Source organism: Cucurbita maxima, unplaced genomic scaffold (assembly GCF_002738345.1).
Source record: "Cucurbita maxima cultivar Rimu unplaced genomic scaffold, Cmax_1.0 Cma_Scf00008, whole genome shotgun sequence".
NCBI lineage: Eukaryota > Viridiplantae > Streptophyta > Magnoliopsida > Cucurbitales > Cucurbitaceae > Cucurbita > Cucurbita maxima.
Window position 1 is genome coordinate 5,034,857 of NW_019272024.1, and position 20,968 is coordinate 5,055,824.

General features: G+C 36.4%; 3 protein-coding genes and 1 non-coding gene across 5 annotated transcripts; 3 read left to right on the forward strand and 1 right to left on the reverse strand.

Moving 5' to 3' along the window:
• Positions 1 to 800: 800 nt before the first annotated feature.
• LOC111483266 (small G protein signaling modulator 1-like) lies at positions 801 to 4,817 on the reverse strand. The gene is made up of 11 exons (XM_023129420.1): positions 4,299 to 4,817; positions 4,118 to 4,213; positions 3,841 to 3,944; positions 2,595 to 3,502; positions 2,321 to 2,443; positions 2,088 to 2,176; positions 1,854 to 1,959; positions 1,679 to 1,776; positions 1,330 to 1,584; positions 1,163 to 1,246; positions 801 to 1,096 (listed from the first exon to the last, which is right to left on the reverse strand). Exons 1-11 carry the CDS (start codon positions 4,386 to 4,388, stop codon positions 1,082 to 1,084), a joined length of 1,968 nt encoding a protein of 655 aa, XP_022985188.1. The 5' UTR covers positions 4,389 to 4,817; the 3' UTR covers positions 801 to 1,081.
• Positions 4,818 to 13,763: 8,946 nt separating this feature from the next.
• LOC111483308 (early nodulin-like protein 3) lies at positions 13,764 to 14,630 on the forward strand. Its single transcript, XM_023129497.1, has 2 exons — positions 13,764 to 14,003; positions 14,065 to 14,630. Exons 1-2 carry the CDS (start codon positions 13,817 to 13,819, stop codon positions 14,478 to 14,480), a joined length of 603 nt encoding a protein of 200 aa, XP_022985265.1. The 5' UTR covers positions 13,764 to 13,816; the 3' UTR covers positions 14,481 to 14,630.
• Positions 14,631 to 15,696: 1,066 nt separating this feature from the next.
• Positions 15,697 to 15,769, forward strand: TRNAK-CUU. Its single transcript has one exon. It is a non-coding gene; the product is annotated as a tRNA-Lys (tRNA).
• Positions 15,770 to 17,420: 1,651 nt separating this feature from the next.
• LOC111483284 (glucose-6-phosphate/phosphate translocator 2, chloroplastic-like) lies at positions 17,421 to 20,869 on the forward strand. 2 transcript variants are annotated; one of them, XM_023129456.1, is made up of 6 exons: positions 17,531 to 17,567; positions 17,665 to 18,236; positions 18,357 to 18,582; positions 19,193 to 19,415; positions 20,355 to 20,568; positions 20,647 to 20,869. In XM_023129456.1, exons 2-6 carry the CDS (start codon positions 17,721 to 17,723, stop codon positions 20,656 to 20,658), a joined length of 1,191 nt encoding a protein of 396 aa, XP_022985224.1. In that variant the 5' UTR covers positions 17,531 to 17,567; positions 17,665 to 17,720; the 3' UTR covers positions 20,659 to 20,869. The 2 variants fall into 2 exon arrangements, with proteins under 2 accessions (XP_022985223.1, XP_022985224.1); XM_023129455.1 differs by having other exon boundaries at positions 17,421 to 18,236.
• Positions 20,870 to 20,968: the final 99 nt, after the last annotated feature.

Here is a 20,968-nt window from a genome sequence, read left to right on the forward strand (position 1 = left end):
AAAAAATTGGTTCACCTCAAGATGAGATTCACCATCCAGAAGATATGTGGCACTAGAACGTGATGAACAACTTCCAGACTCCAAGAAGGACTACGACATTTAAGAGAATCGCTCAAAACTTCAAGACTTACTCAGAAGCTCAACTAGTTGTGAAATTAGGCATGAACTTCTTAGAGCTCGAAGAAAAGCCTATAGTACATACTAGGATGCGATGAGAACTTATAAGTAGGTTCCTTGAGAGCCTACAATTTGGATGAATAAGCTATATAAGATGTACTAAAACGCAACTAGGATGAATTTTGAGATGAATGTAATATGTGATTCATGTGATTGATGGATGTTATCTCCTTGTTAAGTTTGATGAATGTTTAGTTTACATTTTTGGGTGCCTTAGATGATTGATAGAATCATCTCCCTAATAAACGTGCACGAATATTTAGTTCATGAATATCATGCTCTAGGCGATCGATGGAATAATCTCCCTCGTAAATTATGGACAAGAAAACCAAGTTAAGACTAGGGTGCAAGAGTTAGAGTGGTTTCGAGTTGATCCAGGCCACTATATTTCAAGTAGATTGAGCACTCAAGATAACGAGCAGCAATCAAAGGTTTAAACATGTGTGCACCCAGAGAATGAATTAGCTCATCAGAGATATTTAAAGCAAATTTAAAACCGGATTCAAGATTCAAGCATATCAACAAAGTAGATGAAGAATGAAAATAGAATTCAATCGAAACAAGAAGAATGAAAATGAATTGGAGAAGTTTAAGGTGATTTTGAAATTTGAACTCGGAAGAAAAAAGATTTAAAAAATAAATAATAAATTCATGAATTGGTGTGGGAATATTTCCCGTATACAAATGATATTTACGTCCGTATCCATCAATTTGTTACAAAGAATCATAGAAGAAAATGAATTACATACAACAAATTTGAAATGTGGGAATGTATAGAGCTGGTCAGAAAACTCGGATACTTCCACTTAATTCCGCCCACCTGTTCGTGCCACAAGTATACGATAATCTCTTGCCCCGATCAACTCGATCATCGGAGAAGACATAGCTTCAGCTTTCTCTATGGCTATGGCTTCTTGGCCTGCACCACCAACAACAACAATGTTCTAACAACACAACACAACACAACACAACAGACAGTCGTTACCTTCTTTAGATATTTCTTGTGAAGCTTCATTGCTCCAGTGCATGCTTTCTTGGCATCCAGATTTCCAGTCATGTCGTTCAATATCTATCACACAACAAAACGAGACAATAAGAAACCATCAATCGATTCAACTGGAATGCTTACAGCAAATACGACAAATCTCGAACCTTCACAACATCGTCGAGACCCCGAGCTTCTGTAAGCAGCTTTGTGCTCTTATCTTTCAACACACTAGCAACAAGGAAAACAGAGATTGGAAGAGGAGCTTGCGAGTTCTTTGCTTTCAAGTTCTCCCTCTCATATTTCCCGCATTGACGTATCGCTTTTGCTTTTCCTTTCGATCCATCGCCTTTATCACTGCATACATCAGGTTCTTCATACACTGTGAACTGATCAGGATCATATTCCAGTGCCCACATCATCTGTTGCAGCAACACCAAAAGTGTCAAATATTATGCCATTTTTGATGCCATCTTCACCCAACATAGCATCATCAATACAGATATAGAAAAGTACCTCCCAGAGATACAAAGAATCGCAAAACGAAAACTCTCGACGAAACAAAACCATAAGCATCCTGAAAGCGAAAAGATAATCTCCACCACCAAGTGTCTCTGTGTTCATAGAAACCACACATTCAATTGTTACATATTCAGCTCAAATTGTAATAATATAAGTCCATGAGCAATACCCAAGTGTTGATGAAGCTTTGGATCAATCACTTGCGTGATAGCAGCCAGATTACTGAGTTGAGTCTCCACACCAACAGAGCTATCCGTGCATCGGAAGTTCCCTCGCTTTATAATTTCAAAAATAATACTTCATGAGAATCTAAAATGCAAATAAAAATGCAAATATATTTAAGACTATCTACGTAAAACAAGCTAACAAAGAACTTGATCGATTGATGAAGAAAGGTTAGTACCAATCTGCGCATCAAACGTTCAAAGCACCAAAACGCATCGCCTTCATCCTCGAGAAGCATTATCATGGGGGAACAAAGATCACTCATTCCTACTCAAAAATATTCATAAAGTCAGGTTTGAAACATGTACTTTCTCCAAAGAAATGGATAATTCCATGGCAGAGTCGTCAATCGATAATCTAGAAAACCTATCTCGTTTTTCAGAAGAGAAAGGCTTTAATGAAATTACGCACCTTGACAGTAGCCAACATCTTTATCGATCCAAGCATAAACAGCAAGAATATCCCAAAGTTTCGACAAGTTTTCTTGCTTTTCATAGAACACCAATGTTCTGTCAGTCCGAACCACATCAAGACCTGGAATGAACATTTAAATACTGATCAGCTTAACTACCAACTGAGTTATGTCACAACAAGACCACTACTTGAAGTAGATGAAGCAAAGAAGTATTAGAAGTGATGAAATTTGACCAATCTGTGAATGTATGCAATGAAAGCTTCTACTAACCTATCTGATGTAAAGTAAGCATCCACTGAATTATTTTTGGATCGGTCACAGGATCCATACTATTAGAAGAATTTGATTGTGAATTTGATTGTGGAACATTCGGATCAGCATCAGCATTGGCATTGGCATTGGCATCGGCATCAGCATTGGCATCAGCATTGGCATTGGCATTGGCATCGGCATCGGCATCGGCATCAGCCTCAGCAACAGCATCGGCATTGGCATCGGCATCGGCATCGGCATCGACATCGGCATCGGCCTCGGCAACAGCATCGGCATCGGCATCGGCAACAGCAACAGCATCGGCAACGGCATCAGCAACAGCAACAACATCAGTATCGGCAACAGCATCGGCATCGGCAACAGCATCGGCATCGGCAACCTCATCGACAACAGCATCAGCATCAGCATCAGCTTCAGCATCAGCGTCAGCATCGGCATCAGCTTCAGCATCAGCGTCAGCATCGGCATCAGCATCAGCATCAGCATCAGCATCAGCATCAGCATCAGCATCAGCATTGGCAACAGCATCGGCAACAGCAGCAACAGCATCGGCAACAGCAGCAACAGCATCGGCAATAGCATTGGCATCGGCATCAGCGTTGGCAACAGCATCAGGATTGGCAACAGCAACAGCATCAGGATTGGCAACAGCATCAGCATCGGAAACAGCGTCGGAAACAGCATCGGAAACAGCATCGGTAACAGCATCGGAAACAGCATTGGCAACAGCAACGGCAGTATCTTGGGGTATAAGCGGACCACTCCCTGGATTTGTTTCCAAAAGTACAAGCGGATCATGAATAGGCGTACCATCCTCTGTGATTACAGGAGCTGTGATGTATCTACCACTTCCAACGACAGGAAACATCTGTCGACAGTCTTCCTTAAACGTGGCATACTGTATCCTGCAAGTACAAAAGCTCACATCTAACCATTCGTGTAATTTAGAGAAGTCTTGCTACGATTTACTAGAAATTCTTAAATAATTGACAAGAAAACAACATGTTCCCACTACGTTCATGAACTATGGTCAACAAATGGTACAAGCTGCAAGGTATATTGGTTAGGATTTCATGATTACTTTATTACAAGCATTTGCCTATAACTCTCGGTTATAGGAAACTATAGAGAACGGTTAGTTCGAACGGTTTGAACTATGCAGATTATCAGAGTGGCTTCGCTCATAGTGCATCGAATTAGATTTAAATCAATGCAGTAATGTAGGAGAATTAAATAGGACTACCTTCGACGCTGGCGAATCTCTTCTCTTTCCTCATAGGTGCTGGTAGGATCATAACAACCAAGAAGAAACTCCCACACTTCTCCTCTGATTGAAGGATGGATCCCCTGTATTAGATGCAAATTTTGAAAAACAAGAACATTATCGTTGGACCTTTGATTATTGCTATCTCGATCGCATAGTTTCTTGAATATTCTAAACCTTCCCAAAGAACAAACTATTAGAAGATAAAGTTGAGCAAGAACTAAAAAACAGAATTGAACAATGAAATTGAACGTACCCCACGATGAATGCGATTTAGAGTCTTCGCAATGTCCAGTTGGCCTTCGGGATTGAATGCTCCTTGCCATTTTCTAACACTCAAGGTCTTCCCAGCCTGCATCATCAAAAGGCAAGTTTAGAGTGTCCATGAAAACTATGATCCTAGAATTGAAGATAAAGAAGAGGAAAAGGAAACAGACCCTGATCTTGAAGCGGGTTTTGGGAACATCGGTGCACTCAGGGCGAACCTCATAGAAAGAATCAGCAGGAGCTCCAGCGTCCCTCCACATTCCCTCAAGACACCAGAATCACAACCCAGAGATGATTAGAAAGAAGAGCGATTAGAAAGCAAGAAATCCGCTGACCCCCAGAGATGATGAGACCCCAGAAGAGCAAAGAAAAGAACAGAAAAAGGGAATCGAGGGAGAAGGGGAAAGAAGGAAGACCCAGAAGAGAAGAGGATGAGAAGAGGGGTCCGTGGGGGCGGGGGGTGTGAGGGCTGGGTAGCAGATCCAGCTCCAAATAAGCAGATTAAGAACCCAAAAATAAATACAGAGAGGAAGAAGAGGAAAAAGGGGCGAAGAAAAATGGAATGAACAAATTAATGGATACGAAGAAATGGAAGTTGGGGGAATGGTTGAAAATGGAGAGGAACGAACCCTCTTCCTCATTTTGTCTTACTCTGTCAAATCAAACCCTTCATGTTTTTCGCTCAAACCCCACACCATTCCCTTCCTCTAACAAATTTAACCTCCCAAATCCTTCGCCTGACTGTTTTTCTTTTTTTTTTTTTTTTTTTTTTTTTTAAGGGAAAAAACAAAATAAATTAAATCAAATTAGATATTTAAATATTGGAATGCAGAAGAAAAGACAGAGAGAGCGTGGAGCCCACGACAATGGTAGCCCCCATATTCCACGCTGTCGTTGACTCAGTCCCAGTTGAACTCGACCAGAGTTGTTGACTTTGACCACTCTGCTTTGGGCTCATGGGTTGGGCCTCACAACAGAACAAAACACTGCTTCATCCAAAATAAAAATAATAAAAAAGAGTTTTTATTTAATATAATAATGATGAAGTTTTAAGAATGGTAACATGTAATTAACAATGATAAGTTTTTATTTCCCGTTTATTAATTATTCGAGAAAACGTAAGAAAAGATATTGGGGTTAGAGGTTTATATTTTAGACGGTGCTCTGAGACTTTCCTTTCTGTATTATTTGTATGTTTTTACTTGAAGTCATTGACATAAACCTCTCTCCAATATTTTTCTTATGTTTTCTCTCTAGTTCTTTGGGTTTTTTATCTGCATTAAAGGTGTGAGTTGTGAAATCCTAATGTTTGATGATGAAAATCCCACGTCCGGCTAATTTAGGGAAATGATCATGGGTTTATAATTAAATAATACCATCTCCATTGGTTTGAGACTTTTTGGGAAGCTCACAGCAAAGTCATGAGAGTTTATGCTCAAAGTGGACAACATCATACCATTATGGTATCAAGAGTCATGCCCTAAACTTAGCCATGGTCAATAGATTGGTAAATCTTCAAATGTCGAACAAAGGACTCCAAAAGAAAAGGAGTCGAGCCTCGATTAAGGGGAGGCGTACTTTGTTCGAGGGGTGGGGTTTATTTAAGTTAGGCAATTTATCTCTTCATGTTCTATGACAAGGTTTGTCATTCTCCTTAGCTCGTATCTCATCTCTTGCGCTGAACCAATTGACTATGTCATGATCTCCTATTGAGGCTAAATATCGAGCTTTAGCCAACACACTTTGTATGCATATTGGTTGCACGAGCTATGATATAACCATTCGTGTTTTTCTTCGCATCAAATTTTGCTAACACACGAGTCAACAAATCATTGGAGTTTCTATATAGAGAGTAAAGTAGGAACATTACATTAATATTTGATGTGATAAGTTGGAGTTTCTAAGTTTGTCATTTTGTTTCCTTATATGGTTTGAGGGAATAATAATCAATTGGTGGGAGATATGTTGACTTTTTATCTTTCTTCACAACAAAGCAATTCTAAAGGGACATTAATCTATGTTTTACGCCTCTCATTATACACACTTTCCACGGTGGAAATAATTCCAAGTTTTCCCCAAAAACAATAATATAAATAAATAACGACCACGACCACCATTGATAAGGCAACTTTAATCCTCAGCCCAACGATCAAAACTTTTATTTTAGCAAGAACTCTTTGAATCAAAGTAATTAACACCTCCTAATGCGAAATTTGGATCAACCAAGAGATAAGGCTAGAATTAGATTACCTCTCTTACGATCGAAGATCTAGAAGCAAGATTTGGAACCTTATTCTAAATTGAGTCACTCTACAATCTAACTTGATCTAGGCTTGATTGAATGGCTCAGGTGCAATTCTACCACAAGAATTGCTTGAAACTTAGAAATGGCAAATATGATGTTCGGATTTCTAAGGGAAACGTTTCAATTTGAGATCTGAATTACATTCATCAACGAATCTGATTTTTACATAACATATTGTGGGTATTTATAGTCTCCCGACAAAAGACGTTTGTGGTCGGGATACAATCCCGATCCCCTTTAATCTCCACAAATGACGAAGTCAATTTTGACCAATTGACCATTGCAAAATGAAAACAAAAAAACAATAAAATTTTCCAACAAATGTTATATGTTTGAGTGGCTAAAGAAATAAACTTGAAATCTATTAGGCTTCACTTGTGTAGGGTTTGTGAAGGTCAAACCCTGTCCAGTTTCATCAACGAATCTGATTTTTACATAACATATTGTGGGTATTTATAGTCTCCCGACAAAAGACGTTTGTGGTCGGGATACAATCCTGATCCCCTTTAATCTCCACAAATGACGAAGTCAATTTTGACCAATTGACCATTGCAAAATGAAAACAAAAAAACAATAAAATTTTCCAACAAATGTTATATGTTTGAGTGGCTAAAGAAATAAACTTGAAATCTATTAGGCTTCACTTGTGTAGGGTTTGTGAAGGTCAAACCCTGTCCAGTTGGAACATTTGGAACACCGTGATTTTTTGTTAATCCTTGAAGCAACTTTGAAATTTTGGGTCTCAGCGTTACTCACAAACATATTAGAAGGAATAGGGATTAAATCCATAAGCAATTTCAAAAAGAGAACAATGAGTTGTACTATGAATTGCTCTATTATATGCAAATAATAGCCCAAGCAATGCTCCTAATGTTTTATTAACCACCTCAGTTTGTCCATCGGTCTGAGAATGACATGTAGTTGAAAACAACAATTTGGTACTCAATTTACCCCACAATACTTTCCAAAAGTGACTTAGAAATTTAGCATCCCTATCACTAACAATTATTCTACAGTTTGTCCATCCGTCTAAGGATGACATGTAGTTGAAAACACCAATTTAGTACCCAATTTACCCCATAATACTTTCGAAAAGTGACTTAGAAATTTAGCATCCCTATCACTAACAATTATTCTAGGGATTCCATGTAATTTTACTACTTCCCTAAAAAATAAGCCAGCAACATGTTTTGCAACGTCCGTCTTGTTACATGCAATAAAATGAGCCATCTTACTAAATATGTCTACCACAACAAAAATACTATCTTTACCCTTTTTTAGTGTGCGGTCAACCAAGAACAAAATCCATAGCTATATTAGTCCAAGGTTCATTAGGTACATTCAAAGGAGTGTACAATCCATTTGGTTGTGACCTAGATTTAGCTTCTTTGCATTTAAAGCATTGACTACAAAATTTATGAACATATGCTTTATTTTCGGCCAAAAGAAGTGTTCATGCAACATATTATAAGTTTTTATAATCCCAAAATGTCTCATTAAGCCACCACCATGTGCTTCTTTAACAAGCAAATCTCGGATAGAGCATTTAGGAATTCAAAACTTACTTTTCTTAAATAAGATTTCATGAAACACATAATAATCATCTACAACTGTTTTTGTAAGACAAGATGCATAAATAATTCCAAAGTCGTGGTCATCTCGATATAATTCTTTAATATGCTCAAATCCAAGAATTTTTGCATTGAGAGAAGTAAAAAGATTGTACCTTCTAGATAATGCATCAGCTACCACATTATCCTTACCTTGCTTATTTTTGATGACATACGGAAATGTTTCAATAAATTCCACCCACTTTGCATGCCTACGGTTCAGTTTGCTTTGACCCTTAAGATACTTCAAGCTTTCATGATCAGAGTGGATCACAAATTCTCTAAGCCATAAGTAATGTTGCCACACCTACAATGTGCGAACTAAAGCAAACAATTCTTTATCATAGGTAGGATAGTTCAATGCTGCCCCATTTAGTTTTTCACTAAAATACATTACGGGTTTGCCGTCTTGCATCAAAACAGCACCTATGCCCAAACCACTTGCATCACACTCAATTTCAAAAGTTTTATCAATGTTAGGCAAGACAAGTAATGGTGCATTGGTTAATTTATTCTTAAGCTCATTAAATGCATTCTCTTGCATATCTCTCCATTTAAAAACAGCATTCTTTTTCACCAAGTCATTTAATGGTGCAGCTATGGTGCTAAAATCTTTTATAAATCTCCGATAGAAGCTAGCTAACCCATGAAAACTACGAACGTCACTTGCATTTTGTGATGTTGGTCAATCCCTGATTGCTTTAACTTTCTCTTCATCTACTTCTACTCCATTTTTACCAACTATGAAGCCAAGAAAGTTAACTTTTTTCATGCAAAAAATACACTTATTAAAATTAGCATAAAGTTTCTCTTTTCTAAGTGTAATCAAAACTAACTTAACATGCTCCACATGCTCATGGAAGGTCTTTGAATAAATTAAAATATCATCAAAATACACAACAACATGTTTTCCTAAATATTCTCTCAAAACATGATTCATTAAGAGCATAAATGTACTAGGAGCATTAGTTAACCCAAAAGGCATAACAAGCCATTCATACAATTCAAACTTAGTTTTGAACGCGATTTTCCATTCGTCTCCTACATGCATTCTAATTTGATGATATCCAGATTTCAAGTCAATCTTTGTAAATAAACATGAACCATGCAATTCATCAAGCATATCGTCTAGCCTAGGAATAGGATGTCGATACTTTACCGTGATTTTGTTGATGGCTCTACAATCCACACACATGGGCCACGTTCGATCTTTCTTCGGCACCAATAAGATTGGTACAGAACATGACTCAAACTCTCTCGTATATAGCCCTTCTCCATAAGCTTCTCTACTTGCCTTCGAATTTCTTTAGTCTCAGTTGGGTTGGCTCTATAAGCTGGCTTATTAGGAATTATCGCCCCTGGAATGAAGTCTATTTTATGTTCAATACCTCTAATTGAAGGTAGTCCTTTAGGGACTTCATCTTGGAATACGTCATCAAATTCCTGTAAAAGAGATTGAAACATACTAGGCAAAGACAAATTATCATCGTTAGAGACCAAACATCCTTCCTTGTACACAAGTACAAAGATGGTTTTTTGTGAGAACATTGCCCTTCTAACCTCTCCAACTCTAGCCAAACAACTCACATTCTTTCCTTTTTCTCCAATTTCATTCTTTTTTTTCACTATGGTTTTCTCGTTGACTTTTCTCTATTTTTTCACTCAACTCTTTTTCCTCAAACTCTTTTTTTTTTTTTTTCCAACTTTAATTGATAAGCAAATACATTTGCAGAACTCAAAGGCACAAGAGTGATTTTTCTACCATCTTTTACAAAAGAATACCGATTCAAATAGCCATCATACATAACCCTCCTGTCAAATTGTCATAGTCGGCCAAGCAATATGCCTCCAACATGCATTGGTAAAACGTCACAAAGAACTTCATCTTTATATTTTCCTAAAGTAAAAGATATTAAAGCTTGAGAAGTTACCTTCATTGTTCCACTGTCATTGAGCCATTGAAGCTTGTAAGGTTTAGGATGGTGTTGGGTTGGAATTAGCAACCTTTTGATATGCATTGTACTTACGACATTGGTGCAGCTTCCACTATCAATTACAAGACTACAAGAAGTCCCCTTAACTAAACACCTTGTGTGAAATAGGTTGTCTCTTTGATCATCAATATTATTCTCTGTAACTTGAGTTTTAAGAAGTCTTCTGGTTACAAGTACCAAACGACTCCCATCTTCTAGTTCCTCCTAATGTTCTTGGATTTCCTCTTCAACTACCTCATCATGGTCACTTTCCTCACTATCTGTGACAACTTGTCCATTCTTGATGATCATGACTCTCTTGTTAGGACAATCACGACTAAGATGACCAATTCCTTGACATTTCCAACATTTGATGTCTCTATTTCTTTCTCGAATCTCCTTATATTCCTCCGCTTTCTCTTTACCCTTGGAGGTCTCAGCTTTGTTCTTTTTGTCAAGATCATACTTGCCTCCAACTTTGAAATCTATCTTTTCAATATTTGCATTCTTTTTCTAAGTGTTGAAAGTAGTAGACTTTGAAATATCATACCTCTTGGAGTTCTCCTTCTCCCAAGCTAGTTGCCCTTCAATTTTGACAGCAAGGTGTAACAATTCTTGCATATCAAAGTACGCTTGCCTATCCACTTGATGAGCAAGTTGTCGGTTTAACCCACCAAGAAATCTAGCCATTGTATCTTCCTCATCTTCATCAATACATGCTCTATTCATAAGGGTCTCCATTTCTTTATAATATTCTTCAACACTTTTGGATCCCTGTTGTAAAGTATAGAGTTTTTGCTTTAGTACTCGAGAATAATGCTTAGGAATGTACCTTTTTCTCATTAATGTCTTTAATTCCTCTCATGTTTTAATTGGTTCTTCATAATTTCTCCTCCACTCTGATTTCAAAGATGTCCACCATATAATGGCGTAATCACACAATTCAGCCACAGCAAGCTTCAACTTTCTTTCGTCACTGAAATTGTTGCAATCGAAGACATGCTCAATTTTGCTCTCATATTGCAAATACTCCTCTGGATCAGATTTCCCATAGAAAGTTGGAATTTTTAGCTTTACTCCCCCGACTTCTTTTTCTTTTTCTCTCTCATACTAGTACTCCCTCTCAATTCTTTTTGGTACTAAAATTTCTCTACCCCTTCTTCAGACTCTTCCTCTCCCTCGATCGACATCTCTCCCTTCCCTAGGACTATGTCCCGCTAAAAGAGTGACATTGTCATCTTCTTCATTTTCAACTCCTTCATTCAAGAGTACTTCCCTCCCTTGAAGATTACCTAAGACTATTTCAATTCGCTCCATCCGGTCTGTCAATGTACTAATAACTTGATTCAAACGAGTAATTGTTTCGATCTGTGCTTCTCTCCACCTAGCTTCATTGATCTCCTCTCCATTTCCTCCATCTTGGTTCATGATTGTACAAACAATAGTGGAATATGTTTAGGACCTCACGCACTCAACTCACTGATTTTACACTTAGGGACACTCAGTGTTCATGCACACAAAGGTAGGTTGTTTGGGAAAGTGACTAAATTATGATCAAGGTAGGCTAATATATCGGTAAAGCAATTCTGATATAGCAAACTATTCAAGGCAATCAAGATAAGTTAATTATGAAATAACAACAAAATAAAACAAGACGTGAACAAAAAAAAATAAGGGACACGAAGATATTTTTGGATATAATTGCACACTGGAAAAAAAAATTCCAAAAAGAAAGGACGTGAAGATTTTAAGAACAATCTAACTCTCATTTTTACAGCATTTAGGAAATTTAGAAGTTTTCTTCAAGCGTGGATTATAAGGAAAAGAAAAAAAAATATATCAAACACAATGATTCTAGATTTAGATGGATGAAGAAAAAGATGTGAATCAAAGTTTATTTGATCTTAAAATAAACATGCAAATGATCTTAAAAAAATGATAAATATCGTTTATAATCACAATCGTAAGAACAAATATGATAAGATTTTTTTTTTTTCAAGATCTCAACATGATCTTTAGGAAGAAAATGAGAAAAAAGTGAAAAGTTATGAATAATGGCTGAAATGACAGCAAGAAAATAGATGTACAAATTTAAAGAAAAGATAAACAAGAGCAAAAATGAAAGATAAAATCAATTCTAGAGTCGGTCACAAAGATGTAAGTCTAGACTCTGATACCAAATTGATAAGGCAACCCTAATCCTCAGCCCAACGATCCAAGCTTTTATTTTAGCAAGAACCCTTGAATCAGAGTAATTAATACCTCCTCATGCGAAATTTGGATCAACCAAGAGATAAGGCTAGAATTAGATTACCTTTTACGATCGAAGATCTAGAAGCAAGATTTGGAACCTTGTTCTAAATTGAGTCACTCCACAATCTAACTTGATCAAGGCTTGATTGAATGGCTCGGGTGCAATTCTACCACAAGAATTGCTTAAAAATTAGAAATGGCAAATATGATGCTCGGATTTCTAAGGGAAACGTCTCGATTTGAGATCTGAATTACATTCATCAACGAATCTGATTTTTATATAACATATTGTGGGTATTTATAGTCTCCCGACAAAAGACGTTTGTGGTCGGGATTCAATCCCGATCCCCTTTAATCTCCACAAATGACGAAGTCAATTTTGACCAATTGACCATTGCAAAATGAAAACAAAAAAACAATAAAATCTTTCAATGAAGGTTGATATGTTTGAGTGACTAAAGAAATAAACCTGAAATCTATTAGGCTTCACTTGTGTAGGTTCAAACATTTTTAATGTTTTCCAACTTCAACCGTGAAAATATTCAATTCTACAAATGATGGTTGAACAGCCGATCCAATTTTGTAGATGAAGAATGAATGTTTGTTGAATCTTCTTGAATCACCGTGATTCTTATCAACCATGAACTTGTATTTGGATACAAAGTTGTATTAGATTCCGTGTTATGAAACTCTTGAGACTTCGATCTTACACCCGTGTTGAAAAACAAAGCTTTTATATCTAAATTAAAAAAAAAAAAAAAAAAAACTAAACTAAAAAACAATAAAGAATTAACCCAATAGGAAGTTTTGGAATTGATTATTTTGATGATCATGATCTAGAGTGATAAAACTCACTTCTAAGCTTGTGACTCAAATCACTCCATAAAATACACTCACCCAGACTACTTGAATGACTATAACATGCAAATTTAAACACTTTGATCATTGTCACGTTTTTAAGAGAGACATAAATGCGAAGTACATAGAATCTATGCCACCGAACATATATATCAACAATAGACTTAAAAGCACAACGTATAAACCATCTTATTAATAAGTGTATAACAATTATAATAGTAAAAACCTCCATCACCAAATATTATGAAAATTTACATATTTATGATCAAAAGCATGAAAGTTGTTCAATTTATCCGTCTTTTCTTCCTAACGATCTATCTTTTCATACTTTATATTTCTCTCAATCTTAAAACATACGAAACTTCTTCCGATTTATTTTAAGCACTTAAATAAACGTTCCAAATTTACTTTACCAATGACATAAAATGTATTGACTTAGAAACATAATCGAGAATAATCGACTCTTGCAGCCTTAACCCAAAGGAGAAGACATGAATATTCTTGGAAATAGATTGAAGGGAAAGCATAATCCTACAACCCAAAGTTTAAAAGGGCAAAAGTATATGCTTGATTTGCAGCCAAAGCAAAAGAGAATAAACAAAAACCTCAAAACTTTGCCTATAAAAACCTGGTTTTGGGCTTCCCTTACCTTTTCAAACTTCTTGGTTTGCTTCCTTTTTGCATATCAAATGGCTCACAACAACAATTTTGGCCATTTTGCACTGAAATTGATTGGATTATTGCTATTGGTTCAAAGGGTGGTTCATGGAGTTGAGTTTCAAGTGGGCGGATCAAAGGGTTTGTGGGAAGTTCCTAATGCTCACAGCTTTAACCAATGGGCTGAATCACGAAGATTCCAAATTGGAGACTCCTTAGGTAATTAATGTGTTGTTTTTGTTTGGTTTAGACCATTTTTATAAACTGTGTTATGGTGCAGTGTTCAATTACCAAGGTGGCCAAGATTCAGTGCTATTAGTGAACCAAGACGACTACAACAATTGCCACACGGAGTCACCCATTAAGCACTTTTCTGATGGCCACACCGTCATCAAGTTTGAAAAATCTGGCCCTCATTACTTCATAAGTGGTATCAAAGACAATTGCCTTAAGAATGAGAAGTTGGTGGTTATTGTGTTGGCTGATAGAACCAAGCAATACTCTTCTCCACCCCCGGCTCCCGACACCGTTGAAGGCTCTTCTAAGCCTCCTGAAGCGTCGGTCGAGATGAACCCGACCCCGTCTCCGATCTCAGAAGAGCCACCAGCTAATGGTGCGACGTCTTCTACTTCGCCTATCGTCACCTTCTTGGGGTTGATTGGAGTGTTTGCTACTTCAATGGCTCTTGTTTTGTGATTTTATGTTCTAATTTGATGGTTAGTGGTTTTATTTTATGATTGGTTTGCATTATTATGGTGTGCATGGTTCTATCCTAATAGCACTATTGATATGATCGACTATAATTTATAATTGTTACAAATGATTTGACCCAAATGATTCGGTAGAGATAAGAGTGAGGAAACTATAATAAGTTTGTATGCATGACTATAATAGTTAATCTCTCCCTATAAATTTGTTATTTGAAATATTAATATTTTATAAGAGGATGATAGGTAATTTAATCTTAATTCCAAGTGACTTATAAACTGATTATATGTCATTTGATTTTTATGTTCGAATATCAACAATAAAATTTTATTTCGAATATTAGTAAGGAAACCTTTATGAAGGAGATTCGGTGTTGGATGATGAAAGTCCCACATCGGCTAATTTAGGGAATGATAATGGGTTTATAAGTGAGGAATACTAACTCCATTGGGCTGAAGCTTTTTGGGGAAGTCCAAAGCAAAGCCATAAGAGATTATGCTCTAAGTGGACAATATCATACAATTGTGAAAAGTCGTGTTCGTCTAACAGTTAGAAACAGGACTTTCACAATTTTTACACTTTCACACTGCTTGAATGAATTGCATATGATCATTCTAAAATGTTATTCTCAATTAACGAAATTATAAAAAGAGACTAAATATTTCATGGTTCAATTTTCTACAAACTCATTGTATAACATACATCTACTTACATGTCTTTGCATCAACAATTTAGATCAAAATCATTTGTGACAATTACAAAATAGGTCATATTAATAGTGTTATCAAAATAAGGTACTCAACATTATCTACTGTAGACCTTTTAGGTTAACTTAACTTAACATGATTTCTCGATAGGTTTGAGCCACAAAAGTACATTTAATTTAAATCGAATAAATACAACTAAACATTTCAAGTACTCCCTAATAGAGTTTGCAAAATAATTGACAAATACAAAGTATTGGGTTAAGATAAATCATAAAATCTTGGAAACGTAGACATCAATCTATGTCGACCCCTAAAACCCTGCAGCTCGTGCACGACCTCACCTCAATTGCTCTGTTTAGGGCTCATCTGAAAAATAAAAATAGTATAAATATGTGAGATCCTACAATCGGTTGGAGAGGAAACAAAGCATTTCTTGTAAGGAAAAGAGAAATTTTTTTATTAATTAAATATATATACATACCTAGATCTTTAGCAAAGCCCGTCTAGCTCAGTTGGTAGAGCGCAAGGCTCTTAACCTTGTGGTCGTGGGTTCGAGCCCCACGGTGGGCGTTTTTATAAAATTTAGCTATATGTTGTTTTTTTAAAAAATGATCAGAGGTTGTTTATGAAAATTTAGCTATATGTTGTTTTTTTAAAAAATGATCAGAGTTGTTTATGAACTTAATCAATTTAAAAGAAATATTAATTAAACCAAAGTGAATATTAAATATAATCACGCTCTTTTATCAACGGGTGTTTTTTCTTTTTTCTCTCTGAATGAATAGTCTTTATTTATTGAAAAATTAGACTCTAATATTGAGTTTGATTTGAAAGGAGACGGAGTTGAGGGCATATCCAAACACATCAACCAATAGTCTCATTTTCGAAGATCACAATATTTAAATAAAATAGGTTCTAAGAGTTTTTGAGAAATTAAAGTGAGAGTTCTACGTTAAATTAAACATTATTAATCATAGTTTAAACTTTTAAAAATATAATTCTCTAAATTTTTAATTGAAATTTAAAATTATTAAAAAATTAATTTTATATTTAGTAAATCCATATTCATTAACATATTAAATATAAATTTTAAATTTTAGGAACTTTTAGTTTAATAACAAATTTTAAAAGAGTTACATTCCATATTTGTATTTAAAAAATAATTGATAATTAAATATAAAAATAATATTGACCTGTCATTTGCTTGGCCGTATTTTATTTTAAGATATAATATTTTTAAACATTTAAAAAATTAAAAAATACTTTTATTATTTATTTTAAATGGAAATTGATAGTAGTTTATTTAATTAATTTTATAAAAAAAAATAATTTTTTTACCATTATAGTAAAAAATGGAAAATGAAATTTATCCTAAATCCAATTGAGAATGAATAAATTTGAAAATAGGTTAATCTCATTTTATATATATTCTCTTTTTTTTCCTATTTTTACAAATTTTATCAAATTTTTATTTTGGTTTCATTTTCTAAATTTAATTTATAATTTAATAGGAACCAACTCAAAAAAAATTTAGAGTTAATTGAAATTAAGTTGGATTAGTATAGAGGATGGATTATTAAATAAATTTTAAGGAATAAATAAATTTCAAACTTAGTGAAAGAATTTTCTTCTATGAAACTCGTACTCATAGAAAAAAAAGATGTGACAACCTAATGTTCAACTTTTTTTTTCCATTTTGTCGTCCGAGCAATAAACGAAGAGAAGAAGATTGTGAATATTCAGGACGAATCTTCCCGTAGTTTACCGATCCGTAGGTTGTTCATTAACCTTATTTAGTTTGTTTGACTCAAACAAGCATGAAAGGTATGTTTGCCATGAAACTACAAAAGTTGTACTTGTAAACCAACCTCATTTTAGGAGGGTTCATGTGAACCCAATCCTACTCATAAAGCTTAATTGGATTGTAACTTATTTGGTTTGGGTTTGAATAAATAAAAAACTTTAAAACTAAGTTGGTTGGGAGGATAAATTTTTAAATTAAATAACTTTTGTTTTGGATTGAATTTTTTTTTTCCTCCAAAGTTATATTTTGATTATGGATTAAACGTACACGAAAGTTTATAAACAATTTCAATTTCAAAAGCTAAAGAAAGAAAAAAAAAACAGTATATAATTTGATTTGATTTTGTGTATCACCTAATTCCAGAAAAAATGTTATATTTGAAATGGATCAAAGCCGCCACCCACCTTAATTTTTTAGAATATCCTTTGAAAATTTTCATTTGAATTCTCAATACCTTCCATGTTCTTATTATATTAAAAAAATCTTCACTACCAATCCCAAAACTGTACAGATTCATTGAAACGATCACCAAATACGCTCTGCTGCATCGGTGCCTTCCTTTTTAGACTTCCCCTTAGCTTACTTTTTTTACGATATTGCACCGTTTTTTGAACTCTTCATCTTCCTTCTCCCACCTACCCACCTTCTACCATCAATTTTCTTTCATTATTTTAATTTTCAGGAGTCTTGAGCGATTAGAGTTCTTATTTTCCGATCATGATCTCTTCGTTCACTCAATCTGCAAAACCCATTAATGGGTCTCACGTCGTTCACCGCCGGAGCTCTCCGGCGCCAATCCGGCCGTTTTCTTGCCCACCTCCATTGCCGGCGCTAAAGCCCCAAGGCTTCGTTCTCTGTATGAAAAATGCCCTTCATATCTCTTCGGTTTCTAATTTCGGGCCACTGAGAACCCGGAAGAGTGATTTGGTTACGAGGAAAGCCTACGAGGCTGACCGATCGCACCCGATTGAGTCGAACGTTGAACTGACGGTAGCCGAAGCGCGAACAGAGGCGGCGAAGAAAGTGAAGATCGGACTGTATTTCGCTCTCTGGTGGGGTTTGAATGTCGTGTTCAACATTTACAACAAGAAGGTTTTGAATGCGTTTCCATATCCATGGCTAACCTCCACGCTTTCCCTCGCTGTTGGCTCTCTCATCATGCTTGTCTCTTGGATGACAAGGATCGCCGACGCACCCAACACCGATTTTGAGTTCTGGAAATCTTTGTTCCCTGTAAGTTCTGTTCTTCTGGGTTGTGTTTGGAAGTTTTTGTTGGACTCTGATCATCATGTTGTTCTTGTATTTGATTGTTGTTTTGGAATGTTGTGTGTTCATGTTGATGATTTTGAATAGGTTGCTGTGGCCCATACGATTGGGCATGTAGCGGCCACAGTGAGCATGTCAAAGGTTGCTGTCTCATTCACTCATATCATCAAGAGTGGTGAGCCTGCATTTAGTGTATTGGTTTCAAGGTTCCTGTTGGGTGAGACTTTCCCTGTTCCTGTCTACCTTTCTCTTCTACCGATCATTGGCGGTTGCGCGCTTGCTGCCGTGACCGAGCTTAACTTCAACATGACTGGTAATTCAACTCTTACTTTTGTTCAATCACTATCACTACACTTCCATGTTGTGTCTGTTAGGGATCACGACTCTCCACAATAGTATGATATTATCCACTTTGAACATAAGCTCTCATGGTTTTGATTTGGACTTCCCCAAAGGCCTCGTACCAATGGAGATGTATTTCTTGCTTATAAACCCATGATCATTCCCTATTAGCCAAATGTGGGACTCCCTTCCAACAATCTTCAACCGTGTCCACTATTGAGAATTGTTGGGAGAGGAGTCTCACATCGACTAATCATGGGTTTATAAGTAAGGAATACATTTTCATTGGAACGAGACCTTTTGGGGAAACTAAAAGCAAAGCCATGAGAGCTTATGCTCAAAGTGGACAATATTATATCATTGTGGAGCGTCGTGATTTCTAACATCGGCTAGTATTCTTGCATGACGTTTCGTGAACTTCTGCACTAAATCACATGTATTTAGTTCGATTTGTAAGTGGATACCCGAGATTGTAGTTACTTTTGAGAGAATTGGTTCGTTTATCATGTTCCCAAGATGTTCTTAACATTCTTGTTCCATATGATTGTTGAGAGCTCTGTTGGATGTGTTGACCTCTTCAGGATTCATGGGAGCTATGATATCAAACTTGGCATTTGTGTTCAGAAACATATTTTCCAAGAAAGGCATGAAGGGGAAGGCTGTTAGCGGGATGAACTACTACGCCTGTTTGTCTATTCTGTCCCTTTTGATTCTTACCCCATTTGCTATTGCTGTCGAAGGACCGCAGATGTGGGCTGCAGGATGGAAAACTGCTGTCTCTCAGAATGGACCTAACTTTGTTTGGTAAGCAGATTTTACTCTTAATTTTCTCCTATTTAACAGAGTTATCCTATGAACCTTACGTAAACTCAACGATCTATGGGCATCGACAAACCTTACAAATCACATGGTTGGTTAGAGAGGAGAACAAAGCATTCCTTATAAGGGTGTAGAAAACTCTCCTTAGCAAATGTGTATTTAAAACCGAGAGGCCGACAACAATACGTAACGGGCCAAAGCGGACAATATCTGCTAGCGGTGGGCTTGAGCTGTTACAAATGGTATTAGAGCCAAACACTGGGCGTTATGCCAACGAGGACGCTAGACCCTTAAGGGGGGTGGATTGTGAGATCCCACGTCGGTTGGAGAGGAGAACGAAACATTCCTTACAAGGGTGTGGAAACCTCTCCCTAGCAAATGCGTTTTAAAACCGACGATGATACGTAACAGGCCAAAGTGGACAATATCTGTTAATGGTGGCCTTGAACTATTACAAATGGTATTAGAGCCAGACACTGGGTGGTGTACTAGCTAGGACGTTGGGCCACCAAGGGAGTGGATTGTGAGATCCCACATTGGTTGGAGAGGAGAACGAAACATTCCTTATAAGGGTGTGGAAACCTTTCCCTAACAGACGTGTTTTAAAATCATGAGGCTAACGGCGATACGTTATCGGTCAAAGCAGACAATATACGCTAGTGGTGGGCTTGAACGGTTAGAGTTGGTAACTTGACTTCTGCATTTCATTTTCTGCTAAAAAATGTGTTCAGTGGGATGTCTTAGATTCAGTTAAAACTATGCGCCTGCTATCTCGATAACTTGAATGTTAACTCGAGTCCAACCGTCATCAATCCTGTGTGTAGTTTACTGTTGTGAGCCTTGAAGAGCTCAAATCTTTTATGGTTTCATATGAAGATATCTCATTTTGGTTTTGAAAGGGTACTGTTTTTGTGTTAATGGTAGGTGGGTAGCAGCTCAAAGTGTGTTCTATCATCTCTATAACCAAGTATCCTACATGTCTCTGGACGAAATTTCTCCCTTGACATTCAGCATTGGTAACACCATGAAACGTATATCGGTCATAGTTTCTGCAATCATCATCTTCCGCACACCTGTCCAACCCGTCAATGCTCTCGGAGCTGCAATCGCTGTTCTCGGGACCTTCTTATATTCACAGGTAACAGACCTCGTTCATCATTCAGTTGGTTATCTGCTTGCCTTACGCCTTCAATCTCACTAAATCTTATCAATGCAGGCAAAACAATGAGAAGAAGACTCTTAGAACTTATGCAATTATATCAAAAAGAGATCGGAGCAAAGCATTCAAGAAGTGTCGGGATTTTCGATATGGCAGCGAGGAGATTGATTCGAGTTGATCAGTTTTTGATGTTGTGTTTAATCATTGAGAGATGAACAAGTAGTGATTTTCTGTGCATCTAAATGGTCATACATGAATAAAGTGAGTTGGGAAGGTAAATTGTGTAATTCTTAACTAAAAGTTGCCTTAATATGAAATTAACACAAAATATAAAAATTAAAATTAATAAAGATTAGCAAATAATTCATGAATCATGATT